The sequence below is a fragment of the Entelurus aequoreus genome, linkage group LG11 (assembly GCF_033978785.1).
Source record: "Entelurus aequoreus isolate RoL-2023_Sb linkage group LG11, RoL_Eaeq_v1.1, whole genome shotgun sequence".
Taxonomy (NCBI): domain Eukaryota; kingdom Metazoa; phylum Chordata; class Actinopteri; order Syngnathiformes; family Syngnathidae; genus Entelurus; species Entelurus aequoreus.
In genome coordinates, this window is record NC_084741.1 from 20,712,089 (window position 1) to 20,736,584 (window position 24,496).

Below are 24,496 nucleotides of genomic sequence, written 5' to 3' on the forward strand. Positions count from 1 at the left end.
CGGTTTCCGCCTTGCATAGGAGAGTTTTAACTTGCACTTACAGATGTAGCGACGAACTGTAGTTACTGACAGTGGGTTTCTGAAGTGTTCCTGAGCCCATGTGGTGATATCCTTTACACACTGATGTCGCTTGTTGATGCAGTACAGCCTGAGAGATCGAAGGTCACGAGCTTAGCTGCTTACGTCCAGTGATTTCTCCAGATTCTCTGAACCCTTTGATGATATTACGGACCGTAGATGGTGAAATCCCTAAATTCCTTGCAATAGCTGGTTGAGAAAGGTTCTTCTTAAACTGTTCTACAATTTGCTCACGCATTTGTTGACAAAGTGGTGACCCTCGCCCCATCCTTGTTTGTGAATGACTGAGCATTTCATAGAATCTACTTTTATACCCAATCATGGCACCCACCTGTTCCCAATTTTCCTGTTCACCTGTGGGATGTTCCAAATAAGTGTTTGATGAGCATTCCTCAACTTTATCAGTATTTATTGCCACCTTTCCCAACTTCTTTGTCACGTGTTGCTGGCATCAAATTCTAAAGTTAATGATTATTTGCAAAAAAAATAATGTTTATCAGTTTGAACATCAAATATGTTGTCTTTGTAGCATATTCAACTGAATATGGGTTGAAAATGATTTGCAAATCATTGTATTCCGTTTATATTTACATCTAACACAATTTCCCAACTCATATGGAAACGGGGTTTGTACATGTATGGTATTTCATGTACCATATCATACACAATCTATCATATACTATCAGGGCTCAGATATTACCGCGGCAACTACGGCAAGTGTCGCGACCGCCCCCGTCTTTCGCCTTAATGCCCAAAAAATTGACCAACATTTGCGGCAAGGACATGCCGTGACCGCCCTAGGACTTTTTACTTGTTAATGGTCGAGGTATGTAACAGTAAACGGTATAATAATAATTTGCGATAGTTAGTAATACCGTTTAATTTTTTAATGACTGAAAAACCGTCATTTATTAATGCATTTTCGGCAACACTGTCAGGCGCGTGCGCACTTGCAGTGTTTGGCTGGATAATCATGGCGGACCAATGACACAGACTTTGCTGCAGAGATTTCCCCTCGGAGTAAACTGAGCCAAGCGCTTGGTTTAAAGGCCTACTGAAAGCCACTACTACCGACCACGCAGTCTGATAGTTTATATATCAATGATGAAATCTTAACACTGCAACACATGCCAATACAGCCGGGTTAACTTATAAAGTGCAATTTTAAATTTCCTGCGAAACTTCCGGTTGAAAACGTCTATGTATGATGACGTATGCGCGTGACGTCAATGGTTAAAACGGAAGTATTCGGACACCAATGTATCCAATACAAAAAGCTCTGTTTTCATCGCAAAATTCCACAGTATTCTGGACATCTGTGTTGGTGAATATTTTGCAATTTGTTTAATGAACAATGAAGACTGCAAAGAAGAAAGTTGTAGGTGGGATCGGTGTATTAGCGGCTAGCTGCAGCAACACAACCAGGAGGACTTTGACTTGGATAGCAGACGCGCTATCCGACGCTGACCGCCGACCGCATCGATGATCGGGTGAAGTCCTTCATCGCTCCGTCGATCGCTGGAACGCAGGTGAGCACGGGTGTTGATGAACAGATGAGGGCTGGCTGGCGTAGGTGGATAGCTAATGTTTTTAGCATAGCTCTGTGAGGTCCCGTAGCTAAGTTAGCTTCAATGGCATCGTTAGCAACAGCATTGTTAAGCTTCGCCAGGCTGGAAAGCATTAACCGTGTAGTTACAGGTCCATGGTTTAATAGTATTGTTGATTTTCTGTCCATCCTTCCAATCAGGGGTTTATTTATTTTGTTTCTATCTGCAGTTAAGCCCGATGCTATCACGTTAGCTCCGTAGCTAAAGTGCTTCGCCAATGTATTGTCGTGGAGATAAAAGTCACTATGAATGTCCATTTCGCGTTCTCGACTCTCATTTTCAAGAGGATATAGTATCCGAGGTGGTTTAAAATACAAATCCGTGATCCACAATAGAAAAAGGAGAAAGTGTGGAATCCAATGAACCCTTGTACCCAAGTTACGGTCAGAGCGAAAAAAGATACGTCCTGCAATGCACTCTAGTCCTTCACTCTCATGTTCCTCATCCACGAATCTTTCATCCTCGCTCAAATTAATGGGGTAATCGTCACTTTCTCGGTCCGAATCGCTCTCGCTGCTGGTGTAAACAATGGGGAAATGTGAGGAGCCTTTCAACCTGCGACGTCACGCTACTTCCGGTACAGGCAAGGCTTTTTTTATCAGCGACGAAAAGTTGCAAACTTTATCGTCGATGTTCTCTACTAAATTATTTCAGCAAAAATATGGCAATATCGCGAAATGATCAAGTAGGACACATAAAATGGATCTGCTATCTCCGTTTGAATAAAAAAAATTCATTTCAGTAGGCCTTTAACATAATTTTCCCTCGCTTCCCGCCGTGTGTTTAAGAGCGCACTGCTGTGTTTAGATCAGTGGTTCTTAACCTGGGTTCGATCGAACCCTAGGGGTTCAGTGAGCGGCGTCAGGGGTTCGGCGGAGCTTACGCCACAGAGGTAAAGACACATCCGACTTATCGTGTAAATAAAAACTTCTCCCTATCAGCATATTATGGATACCCCCAAACAATGTTCCCTCTAATTTTCCATCTGATTTGCAGGTTGTTTGATTGATTGATTGAAATATTTACTAGCGAATTGCAAAGGAAGAGAATACATTATATGAAACAGTACAGTTTACACAGTATGGTACATATTCCGTACAATTGACCACTAAATGGTAACACCCGAATAAGTTTTTCAACTTGTTTAAGTCGGGGTCCACTTTAATCAATTCATGGTAATGTGTGTAAAGGATGTAATTTGTTGTGAGTTCATGCACTGTGTTGGTTTTGTTCTTTGAACAAGGTGATGTTCATGCCCGGTTCATTTTGTGCACCAGTAAAAAAACATAACTTTTTCTTGAATTTGAAAAAAAACAACATTTTATTTTTCACTAAAGAAGGGTTCGGTGAATGCGCATATGAAACTGGTGGGGTTCGGTACCTCCAACAAGGTTAAGAACCACTGGTTTAGATGGAGACAGGTGTGGACAATATTGGAGACAGACGCACTTGACCCCACACTAAAAGTATACAGCGAAGGAGAAAGCTATTTGATGTTTTGCAGCAGGCAATGTGTCGTGAACGTTGTCACAAATTTTTTATAAAGTATTTACTTTGTTGACTGGGATGTTCACTCGTCCTTTATTAACTGCAAACTGTATCAGTGTTCAAATAACATCAATACTGGTTAAAATGTTTTGCCATTTCATCGATTTGAACGCAGGCTGTGAAAATTGTTTATTCAATGTGAGAGGGATCACTCCGGGGCTTTTTTTGGTTGGCCAAACTGTTGTACTGAAACATTAGGGAGGCGTTGGAGAAGAACAAAGCTTGTTTATTAGACTTCATCTTCATTAGCCAAACTGCTTTGTGTTTTACTTTGGCATCAAAAAATAAACACAAGGATGTTGTTTTTTACATTGTGTTTTTTTCATGTCACTAATGTGTTCCTTATAAAATCATTCATATGACACATCATTTTGTTAATGTTTCACTGTGTATAGTTAATTCCTATATGACATATTTCTGCTCAAACTCTTAATGGAGCTGTTCCGATACAGCATCTACACCTACATATAAATGTACATCACTTAAAAACATAAATAAATTAAAACTATCAAAATGTAAAAATAGAGATGAAGGCATCATGTAATGACAAAAAGCTGACAAGTTGATATTATTAAAGAATTAAAAAAACTCATATGTGTCTATAAATATATGGATAACATTTATCTACAGCCTTTTTATTAGACATTACAAATGCCATGATGGTATTACATCAACACTGCTTTACCTAACAATCAGTAATCATGATTTCAATATTGATAACAATAATCTTAATTATTACTTTGGCCATAATTGGCAGCCCTAGATCTCATACATGAACACTATTTTTTATATATATCCTGCCTCGAAAGAAAATAATGTTTGCCTTGGTGCCCTTCTAACTTGCCTTGGTGCCCTAAAATATGAGCCCGCCTTTAAGGCAACACTGGCCTTGACATTAAAAAGTTAGAATTCGAGGCCTGTAATATGTATCATATAACATGTATCGTATTTCATACACCATGTATCATATAATATGTATCATGTAACATGTATCGTATTTCATGTACCATATCATACACCATGTATCATATAATATGTACCATATCATATAACATGTATCGTATTTCATGTACCATATCATACACCATGTATCATATAATATGTATCATATAACATGTATCGTATTTCATGTACCATATCATACACCATGTATCATATAATATGTACCATATAATATAACATGTATCGTAAAACATGCACCATATTATATAATGTGTATCGTAAAACATGCACCATATCATATAACATGTATCAAATAACATGTATCGTATTTCATGTACCATATCATACACCATGTATCATATATGTATCATTAACATGTATCGTATTTCATGTACCATATCATATAACATGTATCGTAGAACATGCACCATATCATGTCACATGTATCATATACAGTAATATGTATCGTATGACATGTACCATAACGATAAACAGCATGTATGATGTATAGCAAGTACCATATACAGTATGTAAGTATCATAAACATGTATGATACATAACATGTATGGTATCATATAGCAAGTACGATATACAGCATGTAAGTATCATAAACATGTATGATATTATATAACATGTATGATATTGTAGGATATCATATAACATGTATGGTATCATATAGCAAGTACGATATACATCATGTAAGTATCATAAACATGTATGATATTACATAACATGTATGATATCGTACGATAATAAATAACATGTAAGTATCATAAACATGTATGATATTATATAACATGTATGATATTGTAGGATATTATATAACATGTATGGTATCATATAGCAAGTATGATATACATTATGTACCGGTAAGTATCATAAACATGTATGATATTACATAACATGTATGATATCGTAGGATAATAAATAACATGTAAGTATCATAAACATGTATAGTATTATATAACATGTATGATATTGTAGGATATTATATAACATGTATGGTATCATATAGCAAGTACGATATACATAATGTAAGTATCATAAACATGTATGACAGTGTTTCCCACACATACATTTATTTGTGGCGGCCCGCCACGAAAGAATTACGTCCGCCACAAATTTAAAAAAATAAATAAAAAATAATAATAATTAAAAAAAGTATTTTATTTTTTTTACATTTTTTTTGTCCTCTCCAGCTTCTCAGGCAAATCATATAGTTAATGTAGATGCCCATATCGGCTGTTCAGATTTAATTTACAAAAGAGAAGTGTAGGATACTTCTCTTGTTGCCTTATTTGTATTTGACTTTATTAAATGTATTTATATTAGAAACACAACATGTGTATATAACAAAGGGTGCAAAGTCTGCAGGCAGTAGGAAACACATGGTTAAGTGTAGGGAGTAAAACAGATGGCAGTCTAAAGTTCAAGATTTTTGGAGCTCTTTGTTCAGTGGATCAGATGTTTGATGAAGCTCTGTGTATATCTACCACCACTACTGTTTTCTGTTTATTTGTTACTGACTGTGGCAGGACACCTCTGCCTCTGTTTCACTTTATGTTGCTGGTAAATAATATGGTTGTAGTAGTAGGCTAAAGTTAAATTATTTAGTATGCACTAAATAAAGGGGCAGAGCTTTATGAGACATTTTAGCTTTTATATTTTATAAGATATATTTTTTGTAAGAACCACAATTAATAAATATATTTCAGTGAATAACTTATTGTTCAAATCTGTATATAAATATGTACATAAAGCGTTGTACTTATATTGTAAAATGGATGGATGGATGGATGGATGGATGGATGGATGGATGGATGTTTAAAACAAAACTGTTACTATTAATTAGTAAGTATACATTTTTTGAGCCTTTTTAGAGAAAATCATATCATTGTAGTATATTACGCAAATTACTCGATGATTTCATGGTGACCACGCCCATAGCCACGCCCATAGCCACGCCCCCACCGCCACAGGTATCTTGGCAGTTTATGGGAAACACTGTATATAGCAAGTACGATATACAGTATGTAAGTATCAAACATGTATGATATATAACATGTATGGTATCATATAGCAAGTACGATATACATAATGTAAGTATCATAAACATGTATGATATTACATAACATGTATGATATCGTAGGATAATAAATAACATGTATGGTATCACTGAGCAAGTACGATATACAGCATGTAAGTATCATAAACATGAATGATATTTAACATGTATGATATTGTATAACATGTATGTATCATAACATCCATGATATACAGCATGTATGATATATAGCAAGTATGATATACAGCAGGGGTCACCAACCTTTTTGAAACCAAGAGCTACTTCTTGGGTACTGATTAATGCGAAGGGCTACCAGTTTGATACACACTTCAATAAATTGCCAGAAATAGCCAATTTGCTCAATTTAACTTTAACTCTATGTTATTATTAATAATTAATGATATTTACACTTAATTGAACGGTTTAAAAGAGGAGAAAACACGAAAAAAAATGACAATTAAATTTTGAAACATAGTTTATCTTCAATTTCGACTCTTTAAAATTCAAAATTCAACCGAAAAAAAAGAAGAGAAAAACTAGCTAATTCGAATCTTTTAGAAACAATTAAAAAAAACAATTTATGGAACATCATTAGTAATTTTTGCTGATTAAGATTAATTTTAGAATTTTGATGACATGTTTTAAAAAGGTTAAAATCCAATCTGCACTTTGTTAGAATATATAACAAATTGGACCAAGCTATATTTCCAACAAAGACAAATCATTATTTCTTCTAGATTTTCCAGAACAAAAATGTAAAAAAAAAAATTCAAAAGACTTTGAAATAAGATTTATATTTGATTTTACAGATTTTCTAGATTTGCCAGAATATTTTTTTGGAATTTTAATCATAATAAGTTTGAAGAAATATTTCACAAATATTCTTCGTCGAAAAAACAGAAGCTAAAATGAAGAATTAAATTAAAATGTATTTATTATTCTTTACAATAAAAATTTTTTTTTTACTTGAACATTGATTTAAATTGTCAGGAAAGAAGAGGAAGGAATTTAAAAGGTAAAAAGGTATATGTGTTTAAAAATCCTAAAATCATTTTTAAGGTTGTATTTTTTCTCTAAAATTATCTTTCTGAAAGTTATAAGAAGCAAAGTAAAAAAATGTATGAATTTATTTAAACAAGTGAAGACCAAGTCTTTAAAATATTTTCTTGGATTTTCAAATTCTATTTGAGTTTTGTCTCTCTTAGAATTAAAAATGTCGGGCAAAGCGAGACCAGCTTGCTAGTAAATAAATACAATTTAAAAAATGGAGGCAGCTCACTGGTAAGTGCTGCTATTTGAGCTATTTTTAGAACAGGCCAGCGGGCTACTCATCTGGTCCTTACGGGCTACCTGGTGCCCGCGGGCACCGCGTTGGTGACCCCTGATATACAGCATGTACGTATCATAATCATCTGTGATATATAACATGTATGGTAACATATAGCAAGTCCGATATACAACATGAAAGTATCATAAACATGTATGATATTAAACATGTATGATATTGTACAACATGTATGGTATCATACAATGCGTGATGTACAGCATGTATGATATCACAACATGTATGATATCACATAACATACATTAAAGCCAGCCTATTGGTTATTTTCTATGGTAGTGTAGGACAGCGCCCCCTATTACCCCCACAGTGTGAGTCAGTGTTGACAATAATCTACGTTGTGCTATTCATTCATTTCCCTCACCACAATTCCCTGTGGTTTGAGAGAAGAAGGGATGACAGCGTGTGGAACCAGCAGACAGGCCCTTTGCATAAAATACCTCATAAATATTTTTTATCTCCGTGTGAAAAATGACTGCAGGATCCTCTTCTCGCCGCCAAGTGCTTCATACTGTGACTTTTCTCAACACCCTTAAACAAATGTGTTTATGCCAACATGTTGAAATATTTATTGTTCAAAGTTTGTAATTATTTTTGGAATATTTGTATGTAGCTTACCACCACCATGTGTGAATGAATGATGGGTCCCCACTTCTCTGTGAGCGCTTTGAGTATCTAATAATAGAAAAGCGCGATATAAAATCTAATCCATTATTATTGTTATTATTCAACATCTGTATATATTGCTCAATGTTTCTGTTTATCTTGCAATGTTTCTGTTTATTGTTCAATGTTTGTATTTACTTTTTAATATTTGTATTTATCGTTTTATGTATTTATTGTTCAATGCTTGTGTTTATTGCTCAATGTTTTTATTTATTGTTTGATGTATTTATTTTTCAATGTTTGTATTTATTGTTCAATGATTTTATTTAAAAAAATTATGTTTGTAATTATTGTTCAATGTATGTATTTGTTGTTCAATAGTTGTAATTAGTTTTAGATATTTGTATTTATTGCCCAATGTTGGTATGTATTGTTCAATGTCTGTGTTTATCGTTCAATGTTTGTAACTATGTATCTATCAATGCTTGTATTTATTTGTAATGTTTGTAATTATTGTTCAACATTTGTGTTAATTGTTCAATGTTTGTCATTATTGTTCAATGTCTGTATTTATTCGTCAATATTTGTAATCGGTTTTTAATATATGTATTTATTGCCCAATGTTGGTATGTTTTGTTCAACATTTGTGTTTATTGTTCAATGTTTGTAATTATTGTTCAGTGTTTTTAATTATTATTTAATGTTTTGTATTTATTGTTTTGTTTGTAATTATTTTTTAATACTTTTATTTATTGCTCAATGTTGGCATGTGTTGTTCAATGTTTGTGTTCATCGTTCAATGTTTGTAAGTATGTATCTTTCAACGTTTGCATTTATTTTTTAATGTGTGTAATTATTGTTCAATATTTGTATTTAGTGCTCAAGATTTTTTTTTATTGTTCAATGTTTGTATTGTTCAAAATTTTTTATTATTTGTTAATGTTTGTATTGTTCAATATTTGTAATTATTTTTTTATGTTTGTAATTATTGTTCATTTGTAATTATTGTTCAACATTTGTATTTATTGTTCAACGTTTGTATTTATTGTTCAATGTTTGTAATTATCGTTCAACATTTGTTTTTAGTGTTCAATGTTTGTAATTATTGTTCAACATGTGTATTTATTTTTTAATGTTGGTAAAATTGTTCAACATTTGTATTTAGTGTTTAACATTAGTATTTATTTTTCAATGTTTGTTTTGTTCAATATTTCTAATTATTGTTCACCATTTGTATTTATTGTTCACCATTTGTATTTATTGTTCACCATTTGTATTTATTGTTCAATGTTTGTAATGATTGTTCAACATTTGTATTTATCTTTTAATGTTTGTAATTATTGTTCAACATTTGTATTTAGTGTTCAACATTGCATTAATTTTTCAATGTTTGTATTGTTCACCATTTGTATTTATTGTTCAATGTTTGAAATTATTGTTCACCATTTGTATTTATTGTTCAATGTTTGTAATTATTGTTCAACATTTGTATTTATTGCTCAATGTTTGTAATTATTGTTCAACATTTGTATTTATTGTTCACCATTTTTATTTATTGTTCGTTTGTAATTGTTTGTTTGTAATTATTGTTCAACGTTTGTAATTGTTTGTTTGTATTTAGTGTGCAACGTTTTTTTTATTGTCAATATTTGTTCAATATTTGTCATTATTTTTTAATGTTTGTAATTATTGTTCAATGTTTGTAATTATTTTTCAACATTTGTATTTATTGTTCAACATTTGTATTTATTGTTCAATTTTTGTAATTATTGTTCAACATTTGTAATTATTTTTCAACATTTGTATTTAGTGTTCAACATTTGTATTTATTGTTTAATGTTTGTAATTATTGTTCAACATTTGTATTTAGTGTTCAACATTTGTATTTATTGTTCAATGTTTGTAATTATTGTTCAACATTTGTATTTATTTTCTAATGTATGTAATTATTTTTCAACATTTGTATTTAGTGTTCAACATTTGTATTTAGTGTTCAACATTTGTATTTATTGTTGAACGTTTGTAATTATTGTTTGTAATTATTGTTCGTTTGTAATTATTGTTCGTTTGTAATTATTGTTCGTTTGTATTTAGTGTTCAACCTTTTTTTTTATTGTCAATATTTGTTCAGAATTGTTTAATGTTTGTAATTATTGTTCAATGTTTGTAATTATTGTTCAACATTTGTATTTATTGTTCAACATTTGTATTTATTGTTCAATGTTTGTAATTATTGTTCAACATTTGTAATTAGTTTTCAACATTTGTATTTAGTATTTATTCTTTAATGTTTGTAATTATTGTTCAACATTTGTATTTAGTGTTCAACATTTGTATTTATTGTTCAATGTTTGTAACTATTGTTCAACATTTGTATTTATTTTTAGTGTATGTAATTATTGTTCAACATTTGTATTTAGTGTTCAACATTTGTACTTAGTGTTCAAAATTCGTATTTATTTTTTAATGTATTTATTGTTCAACATTTATATTTAGTGTTCAACATTTGTATTTATTGTTCAACATTTGTATTTAGTGTTCAAAATTTGCATTTATTGTTCAACATTTGTATTTATTTTTTAATGTTTGTAATTATTGTTCAACATTTGTATTTAGTGTTCAACATTTGTATTTATTGTTCAACATTTGTATTTAGTGTTCAAAATTTGCATTTATTGTTCAACATTTGTATTTATTTTTTAATGTTTGTAATTATTGTTCAACATTTGTATTTAGTGTTCAACATTTGTATTTATTTTTCAATGTTTATATTGTTCAACATTTGTATTTATTCTTCACCATTTTTTGTAATTATTGTTCAACGTTTGTAATTATTGTTTGTTTGTAATTATTGTTCAACATTTGTATTTATTGTTCAACATTTGTATTTCAGGTTCATTATGTCTTCTTCATTTGCTTTTCATTTTCCTTCCAGACAATATTTTGATCCAAATTGTGGGATTTTTGCCCGACTTGTTTCCAAATCCACATATACTGTACATACACAGGATATGTACACTTATTAATATGCATATATTGTATGATATACGCACACACAGTATATATATATATATAAATACTATATACATGGAGAAAAGAAAAGTACATATTCCTCCTATGTGAGTGCCTGTGAGGGGGATGTTTAGTGTCAAAGGTGCAAGCAGCACATTTACCTGACATCAGCAGCAGTGTTTGCAGTCCATTACCACGCCTCTAGAATGACATTTTTTTTCTCCAAAGCGCGACGTCCCTCAGAGACCTCATCACTGTCTTCCTGGCCGTGGAAAGACTTTGGCCTGGGAAGTCTCATTTGTCTGGAATATTGTTACCCCCTGACAGGAAGAGATGGTGTAATGGTTATTTATTCAGTTGTTGTTTCATACCTTTGCAACAATGTAAATGTGTGCATTCCCACAATCACTATTATTATTGTTATGTGTCACACATTTCTCAACTGATTCAAACCCTTCCAAAGTCAAAACCATCCCTTTAAAATTTGAAGTCATATGCTTACATGCTGACGACAAACTAGAAATTGATGGTGTAAAAATGTATCTGCAGACAATATATATATATATATTTCACAACAGTTTGTTTCAAAGTTTAATGTTATTTTTTGTTTTTATTATTAGTTTTTGTTTGTTTGTTTGATTTCTTTGCTCCGCCTCACCTGCCTATAACATTTTGTTCTGTTAGCATGCTAACATGCTAACGTTAACATGCTAGGGTTTTTTTTGGCTCATTTTAATAGTACACACCTCAAAGTTAAATATTTTGTTACTTCACGGATTCTAACGTTTTAGCATGTAGCTGTTAGCATGCATATCATGCTAACTCTCAAAACAAACGTTGCAGGTACACACTTCAGAGTTAAACATCTTACTAATGTTAACATGCTATTATTAGCAAGTTAGCTTTTTTTTTTAAACTTATTTTGCAGGTATAAATTCAAGTCATATTTTGTTAGTTAACTAATGTTAACTGTTAGCATGCTTACGTTAACGTGTTGACTGTCAGCATGCTAACGTTAACGTGTTGACTGTCAGCATGCTAACGTTAACGTGTTGACTGTCAGCATGCTAACGTTAACGTGTTGACTGTCAGCATGCTAATGTTAACGTGTTGACTGTCAGCATGCTAAAGTTAACGTGTTGACTGTCAGCATGCTAACGTTAAAATGTTGACTGTCAGCATGCTAAAGTTAACATGTTGACTGTCAGCATGCTAACGTTAACATGTTGACTGTCAGCATGCTAACATTAACATGTTGACTGTCAGCATGCTAACGTTAACATGTTGACTGTCAGCATGCTAACGTTAACGTGTTGACTGTCGGCATGCTAACGTTAACATGTAAACTGTCAGCATGCTAACATTAACATGTTGACTGTTAGCATGTTAACTGTCATCATGTTAACATTAACATGTTGACTGTTAGCATGTTAACTGTCATGTTAACATTAACATGTTGACTGTTAGCATGTTAACTGTCAGCATGCTAACATTAACATGTTCACTGTCAGCTTGCTAACATGAATAAGTTCACTGTCAGCGTGCTAACATTAACATGTAAACTGTCAGAATGCTAATGTTTGCATGCTAACGTTAACATGTTGACTGTCAGCATGCTAACGTTAACATGTTTACTGTCAGCATGTTAACTGTCAGCATGCTAACATTACCATGTTAACCGTCAGCATGCTAAAGTTAACGTGTTGACTTTCAGCATGCTAACGTTAACATGTAAACTGTCAGCATGCTAACATTAACATGTTGACTGTTAGCATGTTAACTCTCAGCATGCTAACATTAACATGTTCACTGTCAGCATGCTAACATGAACATGTTCACTGTCAGCATGCTAACATGAACATGTTCACTGTCAGCATGCTAACGTTAACATGTAAACTGTCAGGATGCTAATGTTAGCATGCTAATGTTAACATGTTGACTGTCAGCATGTTAACTGTCAGCATGCTAACATTACCAAGTTAACTGTCAGCATACTAACATTAACATGTTGACTGTCAGCATGCTAACGTTAACGGGCTTAGCTCGTTTTGCAGGCATTCACCTCAGTTAAAATGTTTTACTTCATGCATGCTAACAAATCGCTTGTTAAAATGCTAATAATTAACATGCCTATAGTTAGCATGTTAACATGTCAATAGTTGCCATGTTAACATGCTTTAACATCAATAATAAACATGCTAATAGTATAGCTGCAAAAGTCTGCTAAAAAAGGTCAACATGCTAACAGTAAACACGCTTGCTTTTTAAGCTACATTTGCCGCTATATGTGTTACACAGCTCGAAAGACGGGCCAACTATTTCGTTGTGCGACACATTTATTTTTCAGGATCAAGCTGCAAAACAATTAAAAAAGCGTTAAAACCGGAGCTTGATTCAGGAGCGACGTATATGTGAAATGATTAACAAATTAGCGTAAAATATCAAATAATATTATTTAGCTCATTCACGTAAGAGACTAGACGTATAAGATTTCATGGGATTTAGCGATTAGGAGTGACAGATTGTTTGGTAAACGTATAGCATGTTCTATATGTTATAGTTATTTAAATGACTCTTACCATAATATGTTACGTTAACATACCAGGCATGTTCTTAGTTGGTTATTTATGCCTCATATAACCTGTTGTTCACTATTCTTTATTTTCATTAATTTAATTTAATTTATTTATTTATTTCAGGCAATGACATAAAAATAGTACTAAGTTGACAACACATAATATAAATTAATATAGTGCAAAAGGTAATGTATAGTATGTAATTGCCTTTCAAATGTCTATTCTTGGTGTTGGGTTTTATCAAATACATTTCCCCAAAAAATGTGACTTATACTCCAGTGCGACTTATATATGTTTTTTTCGTTTTTTATTATGCATTTTCGGCCGGTGCGACTTATACTCCGGAGCGACTTATACTCCGAAAAATACGGTGTATATATACACAAAAACCCTTTTTACTGTTTTTATCTACCCTTGAATCATGTTTTTAATCACTTTTTAATAATCTATGGATTGTATATATCTCTTATGTCATGTTATCATTACTTGGACTCAACCTACTGTCCTATGTGCGACTGTACATCTACTGCCTTAGCACACACTAACTGTACACTGCAAAAAGTCAGTGTTCAAAAACAAGAAAAAAAATACAAAAATGAGGGGTATTTTATTTGAACTAAGCAAAATTATCTGCCAATAGAACAAGAAAATTCGGCTTGTCAGGACTTTCCAAAACAAGTAAAATTAGCTAACCTCAATGAACCCAAAAATACCTTAAAATAAGTATATTCTCACTAATAACAAGTGCACTTTTCTCGGTAGAAAAAAAAGAGAGACCTTTTTGCTCAATATGTTGAAAAATATTCTTAAATTAATTAAATGCTAGTGCCATTATCTTGACATAATGATATGCGCTCGGTATCATGATTTTTTTTTTCATGCTTGAAATAAGAAATGATTACTTTAAAAAAGTAGTTTTATACTTGTGAGTGTTGATGACACAGCTTTGCATCAGTTGATATTCTAGTTTCAAGCATTTTTTACTAAATATAGGTCATCAAATCTCAGCAACATGCTGTAATATCTTACTGAGATCATTTAGGACCAAAACATTTAAAACAAGTAAAAGACTCTAACATAAAATCTGCTTAGTGAGAAGAATTATCTTGTAATGGCCATAGGGGTCCATCGATATATATATATATATATAATAAATTGCCAGTCACAGTTAACTTGTGCTCAGCTGGGAAAATAAATATATATATATACTTATTGTCATCCAATTACTTATTATAAACTGTTACAGGCGTATTTAATAATCTTGTTAATATTAAATATGTACGTAAATAATATGTGGGGATATAAAAGGCATCCGGTTCTATCAGACCGGGCGGAAGCGGAAAGTGACGTCACTAACCACCTGGAGCACCTGTCAGACGCAGTGTTTTTTGCCACGGAGCCACTTCTTGGAATAATCTGCCTTTTGACTTTTTTGGTGTGCTTTCCATTGGCCTGTGGAGAACCGGGAGAACAGGGACTCTTTCCAGGAGGACTTTGAGTTGGATGCGCAGTCTCGGTACCGTGAGTACACTGCTGCGGCTTTCAAACATCCATCGCTTGCCCGTACGTGCATGTCACGCTACGTGCATGTCACGTACGTAACTTTTGGGACTTTGGGGAAATATATGTGTTGTATGAACTTTGGGCTGTGGGATTTAGTGTGTTGTGTGTGTGTTTGATTTAAATTGGCGGGTTATATGGACGGGAGGGGGGAGTTGTTTGCTATGCGGGATTAAATTGTGGCATATTAAATATAAGCCTGATCGTTTTGTGGCTAATAGTTATACATGTCTTGTGTTTATTTAATATATTAATCATTCCCAGCTGAATATCAGGTCCCACCCGTGACTCCTTAATTGCGTAGTGGCAAAGACACCCGGGGAACTTGGGTGCGTTTGTTACAGAGTGGTGGCCCGTACGGGGGAGCGGGGCTTAGTGTGTCATTTATATCAGCGACTTTTATTTTCGTTGTTTTTTGCAAAGCACTTTAAGGGGAATAAGTAGTATATAAACATTATTTGTCTTGTTAAAATATAAATTTATATTGGGTTCATTTTTACCCTTAAATAGTCACCAGTGACACACACTCCTATTGTGTCACCATTTTTTCTACATTTTGATACATATATACATCCATTTTCTGGTACATAAAGACATACTATTTTTATACATTTACACACATAGACACTTACATATACGACAGTTAATAAATACTTACACATAATTAGGTTAATTGGAGCAATGTCAACCAGCAGCCACTCCCTAATGGAGGAAGATGACAGACAGGACTTTGCTGATGCAGCCCAGGACTCAACTCCGCCCCTTGACCCTTTCCGCCATGTCACCAGTAGGCCCAATCCAAATGGTGTTGCTGAGCTGACTAACTTGCTGGACTCTATGTATTTAGAACAGTCCAGACAGGAGGCGGCAGCAGAGGAAGAGGATGGGGTGGAACCAGAAGCTGTCCTAGAGCAACTTCTAACGCTGCAACAACGAGTGGACATTCTGGATAACCAACTCACAGAAGCGGTCGACAGCACCCTTAACCGGGAGGATGGACTTAGGGCAGCGATGGAGGCCATGGCGGCAGAGATGAAAGCGTATGTGGACACGCAGGTGCAGAACTTCGACCAAGCTGTCGCAGCATGTCTGCGTCGAAGAGATGAAAGGTGGGGAGAGGAATTGAAAAATACCCTTGCTAAAACCCGAAGGTTTTGGCGACCGGCTAGCTTCTCCACTCCTGCAGCCGCCATACCAGTCCACCACCACCCGCCTGTCCGAGACATCACCTTCCCTATTACACCTGCTGTCACAGCCAGACCACCTGCTGTCACCATTGCACCTGCTGTCACCACCACTGCACCTGCTGTCACTGCCAGACCACCTGCTGTCACCGCCATTACACCTGCTGCCACAGCCAGACCACCCATCAGGATGGAGTTCCCCCAGTTTGGAGAGTCCAGAGGCTCGGCCGATGTCACCGATTTCATCGAACAGTGTGAAAACTTTTTAGCACTCCGCCCTCTGAGCGATGCTGAGCTGGTGGGAACACTCAATGCTGTCTTAAAAGGTCCTGCTAGGAGTTGGTGGTCGGCAGCCCGCAGTACCATAACCAGCTGGTCTACATTTAAGCAGTCTTTCCTGGAAGCCTTTTTGCCAACTGACTACCAATCCGAGATTGAGATGCAGCTCCACTCCATTCTTCAAACTCCTAATCAGTGCTTGCGAGATTTCGCATATGATTATCGTGCCCTCTGCCTGAAGTGGAGACATGACATGGAGGAAGCCGAGATCGTTCGTCGCATACTCGGTGCCTGCAATCCCAGGTTGGCCAGTAGTCTACGTGGAATCGTGACAACGGTAGAACAGCTGGTCAAGGTGGGCTCCCTGATTGAACGAGATTGGACAAATAGTAAAGACTATTGGAGTCGTGTCCAACAAAGCAACCCTCCAAAAAGATCTGGCAAGAAGATGGAGCATGGGCCGAGTCGAAGTGGGGCCGACCTTGCCGCTGCTATGGGCGAACAATCCCTCCTGGTGGTCCCTATTAGCATGCGCGGCTCTAAAGGAGATGGAGTCCTGGACTCCGGATGCACGTACTCACTAATGAGTCATACGCTGTGGAAGGCTGTGAGGAAGTGCGGCGAGGTTCTGGAGCCAAGCGGCATTCCAAAGTTTGTCATGGCAAATGGACAAATAAACCAAGCAGTTGGAAAAGCCACCCTGCTCCTCAATCTGCATGACTGTCATAGCACCCTACAGATTCATGTGATGGCTGATGGCCACTTATGTATGCCCTTGTTGTTAGGTCTCGACTTCATGACCACATCACAAATGGTACTCAAACCTCATCTCAAGAGGTATGTCATGCCCGGAGGGAGAGAATTCAAATTTCTCCCCAAAGGCAGAGAAATGCTTCGCTGGACTCACCCAGGTTCCTCCATTAATTTTTACATGGCCATAAATGAAGAACCCCAAGTTAATCCGTCTGCCATCCCCCTCCTCGAATCCCAACCTGAGGTGGTGCGACCACTGCTGCAGAAGTGGCCAACTGTGTGGACTGAGACTACTGGGGCCACCAGGGTAATTAAACATCAAATCACCACCATGGATGAGATGCCTGTGAGGAAGCGGGCTTACAGAGTGTCCAGTCAAAAACAAGAAATAATCGAGGAACAAATCAAAAAAATGATCAGCACTGGAGTGATAGAGCCATCAACATCTCCGTGGGCCTCTCCTGTTGTTCTGACACCCAGGAAGGACGGAACACCCCGATTCTGTGTGGACTACAGGGGCTTGAACGCCAAAACCCAGCATGACGCCTACCCCATGCCCCTCATACATGAGATCCTGGAGTCATTGCAAGGTGCAAAATATTTCAGCTCCCTTGACCTGCAGTGTGGCTACTGGCAGGTTGCCATGGATGAGGATAGCAAGCCAAAGACTGCCATGATCACACATCTGGGCCTATATCAATTTAAAGTCATGCCATTTGGACTGCGCAATGCTGGGGCGACCTTCCAGCGTTTAATGGAGACAGTTCTGGGTGAGCTTAGGGGAAGGATCTGTTTCGTGTACATTGATGACATCATTGTGTTTTCACAAACAGAAGAACAACACCTGCTTGACCTTGAAGCGGTGTTTGCAAAATTACAACAAGCAAACCTTACACTCAACATCAAGAAATGCCACCTGCTTCAAGATCAGCTCACCTTCCTTGGACACCTAATATCAGGCAAAGGAGTGGAAGTAGATCCGGAAAAAATATCAGCAATAACTGCATACCCCCCTCCCACAGACCTGAAGAGTCTTCAGAGGTTTCTTGGCATGGTCGGCTGGTACCACAAGTTCATCCCCAGGCTGGCCGACATTTCGTCTCCTCTAAACCAACTAAAGAAGAAGGATGTTCCTTGGGAGTGGAGTCCTACCTGCCAGGAGGCCTTTGACCACCTCAAATCCCTTTTACAGTCTCCACCAGTGCTTGCTCAGCCCCATCCACAAATCAGTTTGCAGGTTCACTGTGATGCCAGTGACTTGGGCCTCGGCGCGGTCCTGATGCAACGCCTTGAAGGTGAAGAACGGCCAATTGCCTTTGCCTCCAGAGCGCTCCAAGGAGCTGAAGTCCGCTACTCCACTGCCGAAAAAGAGTGCTTGGCTGTGGTGTGGGCAGTTGAGAAGTGGAGACATTTCCTCGAGGGAACAACTTTTGATGTCTTCACGGACCACAGTGCTCTTGCCTGGGCATTCAACTGCCCTAAGACTTCGTCCCGACTTACACGATGGACGCTGAGACTACAGGGATTCACATTCAGAGTCCATTACAAGAAGGGCTGCTGCAATGTGGTACCGGATGCATTGTCACGGGCACCCCAATCACCAGAAGGGAAGATTTGCCTTGTTGTTCCGAAAACCTACTGGTCAGATCTCCCCAGCACACTGCAAGATCTTTCTGAGGCTCAAAAAACTGATACAACATGTCTGGAATGTGGACCTTCTGTTGACCAACCTACACCTGGCCGGATCCACTATCAACTTCAGCAAGGGGTGTGGTACCGGGGAGTACCATCTAAGTATGGCGGCTTCAATTATCAGCTGGTAGTGCCATTGTCTCTGGTGCCGCAGTTCCTGGCCTACTTTCATGACAGTCCATTCGGAGGACATCTGGGGAGAATGAAGACGCTCTTGAAGATTCTGGAAGTAGCTTGGTGGCCGACAGTAAGGAAAGACGTCTGGAGTCACGTCCAAGCATGCAGGACTTGTCAACAATACAAAAACCCCAACGACAAGCCCGCTGGACAACTCCAGTCCTCTACTGTCAACGCCCCAGGAGAGATGCTGGGGGTGGACTTCATGGGACCTTTTCCCCTCAGTAAGGACCGGAACTCTGTGCTGATGGTGGTGGTGGACTACTACTCCAAGTGGGTAGAGCTTTTTGCCCTGAAAGACGCCAAAACTCCCAAGGTCTGCCAAATTCTCAAAAATGACATTTTCACTCGCTGGGGAGTTCCCACATATCTTGTGTCTGACCGAGGGCCACAGTTCACAAGCCAACTGATGTCCCGTCTGTGCGAATCCTGGGGGGTAACCCATAAACTAACCACAGCTTACCACCCCCAAACCAACATGACAGAACGAGTCAATCGCACCCTCAAGACTATGATTGCCGCCTTCGTAGGGAACCATCATCAGGACTGGGATAAGTGGCTGCCTGAATTCCGGTTTGCCCTTAACACCGCTGTCCATGAGACGACTGGTTCAACCCCTGCCAGGTTGACTCTCGGGCGGATTCTGATGGGACCCCTGGAACGACTGGTGCACAAAGCTCCACCACCACACACATCTGCATATCACACCATACTTACACACACACACCTAAAGGAGGAAGTGGAGAGACATGTAGGCGCGTCCAAAGCTCGACAAGCCAGATATTATAATGCACGACACAAAGATGTACACTTTGTAGTTGGGGATCTGGTCTGGATTAGGGCGCACCCACTTTCCAAAGCTTCAAGTAAATTCTCTGCCAAACTAGCACCCAGATGGTTAGGTCCTGTGCGGGTAGAGAAGAAGTTGGGTCCTGTAAATTACAGTATTCGTTGGTTGACTGATAAGTGTAAGGTGGATACTATTAATGTGGTAAACATGAAACCCTATTATGGTCCCCATAAGCCGCTGGCTGGGGGGGGGGGGAATGTAATGGCCATAGGGGTCCATCGATATATATATATATATATAATAAATTGCCAGTCACAGTTAACTTGTGCTCAGCTGGGAAAATAAATATATATATATACTTATTGTCATCCAATTACTTATTATAAACTGTTACAGGCGTATTTAATAATCTTGTTAATATTAAATATGTACGTAAATAATATGTGGGGATATAAAAGGCATCCGGTTCTATCAGACCGGGCGGAAGCGGAAAGTGACGTCACTAACCACCTGGAGCACCTGTCAGACGCAGTGTTTTTTGCCACGGAGCCACTTCTTGGAATAATCTGCCTTTTGACTTTTTTGGTGTGCTTTCCATTGGCCTGTGGAGAACCGGGAGAACAGGGACTCTTTCCAGGAGGACTTTGAGTTGGATGCGCAGTCTCGGTACCGTGAGTACACTGCTGCGGCTTTCAAACATCCATCGCTTGCCCGTACGTGCATGTCACGCTACGTGCATGTCACGTACGTAACTTTTGGGACTTTGGGGAAATATATGTGTTGTATGAACTTTGGGCTGTGGGATTTAGTGTGTTGTGTGTGTGTTTGATTTAAATTGGCGGGTTATATGGACGGGAGGGGGGAGTTGTTTGCTATGCGGGATTAAATTGTGGCATATTAAATATAAGCCTGATCGTTTTGTGGCTAATAGTTATACATGTCTTGTGTTTATTTAATATATTAATCATTCCCAGCTGAATATCAGGTCCCACCCGTGACTCCTTAATTGCGTAGTGGCAAAGACACCCGGGGAACTTGGGTGCGTTTGTTACAATCTTTTCAGACAGAAAATAAGCAAATATCACCCTTATTTGAGATATTTAATCTTACTTAGATTTCAGTTTTTGCAGTGTAGGTCAGCTTTGACACATATCTGGTGTGCTTATGATAAATACAACACTCAAAAGTTCGTTCAGTATGTCCTTGTAACATAAATGGCATTTAACGCCCTATTTTCAAGTATCTCTGAGAATTTATGTCGTGAACTTACTCTTAAACTAAAGGTAACTGTATTTTTGCTTCGTCACCGTGGTTACCGTCGGACCAACGTCCGCCATCTTAGAAAATAACCCCGAATGTGACTCGTTTTTAACTCATAAAATCAACAAAACAGACTCTTAGCTTAACGTTGCTTACTCTAAAAGGTACAGAATATATTATACTACGCTTGTATGTGCTATATGCAAACCAACTTACCTGCAAAACAATTAAAACAGCGTTACAACCGGAGCTTGATGCATCTGCTTTTTTTCATATCACGTACTGACAGACTTCTTCTACAGCGCCAGCTAATGACACCCAAGGCACCAAGCGCCATCTGCTGGTGTAACTAAATATCGCATGCTGCATAGAAATACATAGTAAGCCTTGACACCACAAAAAAATGAGTCTATAAACAGTATTTAAATCGAGTTTTCTGACCTTAAAGAGTCTTTAATGGGGCCCGTGGGTATTAGCAAGTAAAAAAAAATATATATATATTATTATTATTATAATTTTTTATTTTTTTTATTATAATTTTTTTTAATCTGTCCTTTTTCACCCATCCTACAATCCATTCTCTACCGCTTGTTACTGGGTCTCCTAGGCTGATAAGGCACGCCAGCATCCAAAATCCGGCCCGCGGGTAATACCAATTAAAAAGATATATATATATATAAAAAATTTTTTTATTATTATTTGTTTTAATCTGTCCCTTTTCGCCCATGTATCAATCCATTTTCTACCGCTTGTTACTGGGTCTCCTAGGCAGATACGGCACGCCAGCGTTCAAAATCCGGCCTGCGGGTAGTCCCGACTAAAAAAAAAAAATGGTATATATACATTTTTTTTAATCTGTCCTTTTTAACCCATCCATCAATCCATTTTCTACCGCTTGTTATTGGGTCTCCTAGCCGCTCAAGCAAATCATATTGTCTAAAAATGCATTTTCCCAGCGGTAACGGGACGTTATCACGCTTGCGCCACAAAGGCGGCAAGTGCGCAATCTTTCAGTCAATTAGTGAATGAGGGGAAAAAATGGCGAAATCGTTGGGGAAACATAAATTAGACTCCGAGTGTAGAGTTTTTAAACATCAGTGGACATATGACTTTTGGGTTAAAAAAATTTGACCAGGGGCCGCGCTATATATATATATATATATATATATATATATATATATATATATATATATATATATATATATATATATATATATATATATATATATATATATATATATATATATATATATATATATCCTTTAAGCCCTCTTAGTTCAATTTATATCTCATAACACACTATCTGTATGTAATATGGTTTTTAATTTTTTGCGGCTCCAGACAGATTTGTTTTTGTATTTTTGGTCCAATATGGCTCTTTCAACATTTTGGGTTGCCGACCCCTGGACTAGGCTCTTGGGCAGGGGTCCCCAAACTTTTTGACCCGGGGGCCGTATTGGGTTAAAAAAATTGACCAGGGGCCGCGCTATATATATATATATATATATATATATATATATATATATATATATATATATATATATATATATATATATATATATATCAATATATATCAATATATATATATATATATATATATATATATATCAATATATATCAATATATATATATATATATATATATATATATATCTATATATATATATATATATATCTATATATATATATATATATATATATATATATATATATATATATATATATATATATATATATATATCAATATATATATCTATATATATATATATATATATATATATATATATATATATATATATATTGATATATATATATCAATATATATATATATATCAATATATATATATATATATCAATATATATATATATATATATATATATATATATATCAATATATATATATATATATCAATATATATATATATATATATATATATATATCAATATATATATATATATATATATATATATATATATATATATATATATATATATATATATATATATATATCAATATATATATATATCAATATATATATATATATATATATATATATATATATATATATATATTGATATATATATATATATATATATATAGCGCGGCCCCTGGTCAATTTTTTTAACCCAATACGGCCCCCGGGTCAAAAAGTTTGGGGACCCCTGCCCAAGAGCCTAGTCCAGGGGTCGGCAACCCAAAATGTTGAAAGAGCCATATTGGACCAAAAATACAAAAACAAATCTGTCTGGAGCCGCAAAAAATTAAAAACCATATTACATACAGATAGTGTGTTATGAGATATAAATTGAACTAAGAGGGCTTAAAGGAAACTAAATGACCTCAAATATACCTACAAATGAGGCATAATGATGCAATATGTACATACAGTTAGCCTAAATAGCATGTTAGCATGGATTAGCTTGCAGTCATGCAGTGACCAAATATGTCTGATTAGCACTCCACACCAGTCAATAACATAAAAAAAACTCACCTTTGTGCAAGAAGTGACATAAAACCATACTTGCCAACCTTGAGACCTCCGATTTCGGGAGGTGGGGGGTGGGGGCGTGGTTGGGGGCTGGGACGTGGTTGGGGGTGTGGTTAAGAGGGGAGGAGTATATTTACAGCTAGAATTCACCAAGTCAAGTATTTCATATATATATATATATATATATATATATATATATAAGAAATATCAATCAATCAATCAATCAATGTTTATTTATATAGCCCTAAATCACAAGTGTCTCAAAGGGCTGCACAAGCCACAACGACATCCTCGGTACAGAGCCCACATACGGGCAAGGAAAAAAAAACTCACCCCAGTGGGACGTCGGTGAATGACTATGAGAAACCTTGGAGAGGACCGCATATGTGGGTAACCCCCCCCCCCTCTAGGGGAGACCGAAAGCAATGGATGTCGAGTGGGTCTGACATAACATTGTGAAAGTCCAGTCCACAGTGGATCCAACACATCAGCGAGAGTCCAGCCCACAGCGGGGCCAGCAGGAAACCATCCCGAGCG

General features: G+C 36.3%; 1 protein-coding gene across 3 annotated transcripts in view; it reads right to left on the bottom strand.

The window, feature by feature from the left end:
- Positions 1-24,496, bottom strand: part of znf385d (zinc finger protein 385D) — a 528,085-nt gene that overhangs the window by 396,298 nt on the left and 107,291 nt on the right. For 2 of the 3 annotated variants that reach the window (XM_062062667.1, XM_062062664.1), the window contains one exon: positions 11,362-11,520. In XM_062062667.1, coding sequence (XP_061918651.1) covers positions 11,362-11,368 — 7 coding nt within the window. In that variant the 5' untranslated portion in view covers positions 11,369-11,520. Of the gene's footprint in view, positions 1-11,361; positions 11,521-21,687; positions 21,752-24,496 lie in introns of those variants that run through there. The other variant, XM_062062665.1, reaches the window with a different exon arrangement.